The sequence below is a fragment of the Colletotrichum aenigma genome, assembly GCF_013390185.1.
Source record: "Colletotrichum aenigma strain Cg56 chromosome Unknown KSG_Cg56_contig09, whole genome shotgun sequence".
Classification (NCBI taxonomy): Eukaryota; Fungi; Ascomycota; class Sordariomycetes; order Glomerellales; family Glomerellaceae; genus Colletotrichum; species Colletotrichum aenigma.
Genome location: NW_023500915.1, coordinates 1,425,425 through 1,429,656, shown reverse-complemented (window position 1 = coordinate 1,429,656; position 4,232 = coordinate 1,425,425). Strand labels below are relative to the sequence as shown.

The window sequence follows — 4,232 nt, the reverse complement described above, 5'->3', positions numbered from 1 at the left end:
CAGTGTCTTTTTTCCGCACTCCCGCTTTTCCTGTCAAGGCCAAGATCCGCGGTGAATGGCCTCCAACAGCTGCGGGCCACCACCGAGCATCGCCCTCCGATCCGCATCTCTTGCGATTGGGCCGCACAGCCGAAGGAGAGAAAGAGCCTCTGAAAGCCAGAACCAAGGATCAGGGGGAGAGGGATAAACAGCCTGCTGGGTATGGATCTTCTCCTCCGGGAACAGACGCACGAAAGGCATGTGGGCATGCGCCGTCGTCGACCGGTCAAGAAGTGGATATCGGTCACATCACCGGCATATGCAACGCGGACCCCTTCTCAGAAGCAGGAGAGATCTGATATTCTTTTCGGTCCCAACGTCACACCCCGTAAATACGTGTGCAAGTCAGAAAGGGACGGGAAAAAAAGGATAATCCATACCCAGCCGCCCCGAGATATGTGACGAGAACCGGTTCTCCGGGCCACGGCCGTCGGCCTCGCTTCGGATGAGCCGCTGTGACAGACAAACAACTGCTGCCGCCAGCCAGACGCCCCTCCATTCGGGCTTTTTTTTCTTCTTCTCTTCTGCGGTCTCGGCAGGCTTTGACGTGCGGCTACCACCTCAACAAACACTGGCCCCTCAGTCCAGAGACCAGGTCAGGAAGGAGCCCCTTCGACCGGTTGCTTCTGATACTGTTTGGATTCCTTGCTTGCGATCCATCCCGGTGAGCAGTCCGCATCACCGCTGCTGCCGGAGACTGGCATGGGAGTCGTAGCCGTTCTGCTGACCGAGCGGCATTGGCCCTTCGTCACCATACCCACCACCATTACGGCATCGCCACTGAGGCCACCAGGTCCCCGACATACTCAAGCCAGGGAATATACCTCGGGGCTTCAGGCCACGCCGTGACTTCTTCAGCAGTTTTGCCCGACACGATGTCACTGTCAAGTCTCCACAGGGCATCCGAAACCTCATCGCCGCTGTGAGTGGTTAGACATTGGGCGGACGGGGGAGGTGGCAGCAAGCCTCGCCCAAATCCGTTCAATGTAACAGCATCAGACAGCCGCCTGCCGCGGTATGCTTGCCAATGAGTTGCTCCGGAGCCACCCGCCTCGCGCTGGCAGAAGTCCAAGAGCCGCCATGCCGCGAAGAAGCAACTGCCGAGTCTCTCCCAAAGAAGACTTCTTTGTGATTCAATGCGGGTGGGACTTGGTGGTCCTCATCCAGGGACCAACTCTCTTGTCATGAGGGCTACTGCACAGGTCAAAGCCTCGTGGGGGAAACAAGGTGAGGCGGGGACGGCAAGAGGACGGGTTACCATGCGGGCGAGAACTGAGTTTCCCGCTGGCTTGCAACTTGGGCGACATCGTGAGGCGTCTTATTGGAGACACGCAGGCTACGTCTTGAATTGCCCACCTGACCCCAGCTCATGATCGCCGTCCAGAAGCGCGCCAACGCAAGGCCGCCCATATCATTGCGTTCGAGACCGCCACCCTAGCTTGTTGGCAACTCGAGCTTGCCCCCATATGGAACAGTGAGCGGGAGACGCTAGCCGCGATGACAAACGGAAGCTGAAGAGGTAAGGACTTCATTGAAACCCATTGCGATATGCAATTTGAGTAAAAGAAATATCGAAACGGTCTGAAGTGAGGCGGCAAAAAGGGGGCGCAAGGCAAGAGGACGAGTCCCGCTCAGCGTGGGGGACTGACGTCCAGATAGAAAGGAGAAAGAAAGAAAAAAGTCCAATAGTGTCTTGAAAACTTCTCAAAACCGTATGGCGCTCCCACCTTGTCGAGGAACGACTTTGCTTAATTCGTTTCTTGCATGCATTCCAGACCGGTAAAATGCAGTAGAATAGGAAGGTTCGCATCCAGAGTGGTTGACCCGCGACGGAAATGATTCAGGTTGAAGGAAAAAGAAAGAAAAAGGGGGCCATGCATGAGACACAGCATGACAGGTCATTGCTAACACCTGGGAACTCGCTGAATGTCTCAATTCAATCACAACTTGCGGCGTCGTCGGTGACGAGCGTAGATTTTGTGTCGTGACTAGATAGGAAGTCAACCCTGTACAATTCTTGCGCAGCCCTTGCTTCATGTCCTGGCGTCGATATAAAACAATAGTGTTCGGCAGGCAACGAACTCTCCCCGGTGGCGACTGGGAAGCCACGAATCGGAAGGTCGTCGAGGGGCGTGATCTTGAAGGCATTAGTTCAGTCGGCTTGAGCTCAGATATCGGTGTTGATAACAGCCTCCACCAGATCCCTTTTGACAAGCAAACATTCGATTTGGGGCCCGGTGAGATGGTTCAAGACTCAGCAGCAATGTAGCAAACAGCAAACAGCGCCGTAAAACCTCCAATGAGTGGCCAGCTTCCCGTGATCATACGATGGCGCGTCTCTGCCGATCTTGACGGCCAAGCAGCAGAAAAAGCAAGCAAACGGGCGGCCAAGCAAGCTCGTTTAGTGTTGCCGACGGGCCTAACGTCGTAAGGCTGAACAGCGGGAGCTAACCCTATCTTCAAAATCTTATCCTTCTCCATGGGCTTCTTTTCAAGAGCCTGACAAAGATTGGTGGTGATCGGTAGACAAAGCCGTTGTTGCTGCTGCTGTCGCGGGCACCGAGGCCGACGCGGTACAGAGACCGAAGCTGCGGCCCACACGGACGTCGGAGCAACACACAGGAGTCTGCGGTGAACGTGCGCAGTCTGCAGCATGTTGCTGATACTTGGAGAGCCTGCACTTGATAGAGGGTGGCCTCTATTACGTCTGAACTCCATGTGTGAAGAAGTGCGAGCTCAGAGCAAACAAACAACCGTGTGCAGCGGACGTGAGAAAGCCTTGACCCATCCTTGCGATTGGCGCAACAGAGGCGCCCAACGCCCCTCGTCGTATTGGAGTTCGGTTCGTAATAAGAAAACGAGCAAGGGACAGAGCAGGGAAGGCACCAGTCATGATCTGATACGGTGGCTGGTAAGAAGCAAATGCGACGGGAATAGCTGCTCGCTTTGCAATTGTGCAACGTGTGACGAACTACCCCAGAAACGATACCAGAACTTCATGCGACAGAGAAGGGGCGGCAGCCGTGCCTCATTATTTCTTGTTGCCTTGGTTGACTCGAGCAAATGAAGGAAATTGTCTTTCCGTCCACTGAACCACTCAGATTTGGCGAGAGAAATAGGGCTGCCTATTCATGAAATTGAAAAATGACGCGTCGTTCTGACGTCCAGTTGGACGTCCCTGAGGACAAGCAAAAGTGCCCAACTTTCGATCGATCCTTTGAGTGAACGCCCAACTCTGTGGGTGGCTTTGGCGTTGTTCCCGCCGCCGGAAGGCAAGGCCACCCACTATCAGAAGCGAAATACAATCGGCGACTCGATTATACAAGCCAGCTCACAATGTCGCCAGTGCTTACGATGTCATTGGTAGCTAGAAGTGAGCATCAGTGAGTGCTGTTCCAAGCATACAAGATGCATCGGACAACGTCTTGTGCACTGACCGGCTGTCGAAACAAGCCAAAGCAACGTCGCATTCCACGAATGGGAGGTTTTCGTCCTGATCGATCGAAGGCAGAAGGTACATGGGATTCGTAGTTCTCCGCTGACATCCTTCCTCGGCCGAGCATTGCACGTCAGCATGTTCCCCGTGGCCCACTCCGTGTCTCCGCCTGCGGCGACTGCACTGTGAGAAAACAGCCGGCTTTCACGTAAAGCGACTCACGAGCTGTTTCTTGTTGGCACCTCGCCTACCAAACGGTCGACCGTGCGTACGTACGCTGGCCTCGATCTCATGCCATTGCATCGGCGGCCGGGCATAGCGCCGCTTCTGTCCCAGATTCCCGTGTGCCTGTGGCGTGGGGTTGTTTCAACGGGCAAGCAATCCACCATCGATTTCTTCTGGCCTGATGTCTTCGTCGACTTCTGGGAACGAGCAAGGGACTCCTGGCCGGCCGCCGACTCTAATCTCCTTGCCGGGTGTGCCCCAAGCGTGCTAACCATATGGTCGGGAAGCGGGGTTGCTGGCCTTTTCGGGCGCTAGACAATTTCTTTTGCAACTTCTGACACTACCGTCGAGACGTTGGTCGCTGGAGATGCGCCCGGAGCCAGCTGATAATTGGACTGAATATGCCGACATCCAAGATACGGGTGTCAACTGTCGCGCCATATCCTCTCCATGAGAGCCACCGCTGCCTGCCTCTGGCAACGGTCGCCCGGGGCTGGAGGGGGGCCCAAAGATTAGTGCCGATGCAGTCCCT

General features: G+C 55.3%; 1 protein-coding gene across 1 annotated transcript; it reads right to left on the bottom strand.

The window, feature by feature from the left end:
• Positions 1-3,406: 3,406 nt before the first annotated feature.
• On the bottom strand, positions 3,407-3,975 carry CGCA056_v013072 (uncharacterized protein; the record flags this gene model as incomplete). The annotated part of the gene is made up of 2 exons (XM_037328316.1): positions 3,407-3,653; positions 3,698-3,975. The coding sequence occupies 2 exons, from the start codon at positions 3,973-3,975 to the stop codon at positions 3,407-3,409; spliced, it is 525 nt and encodes a 174-aa protein (XP_037173164.1).
• Positions 3,976-4,232: the final 257 nt, after the last annotated feature.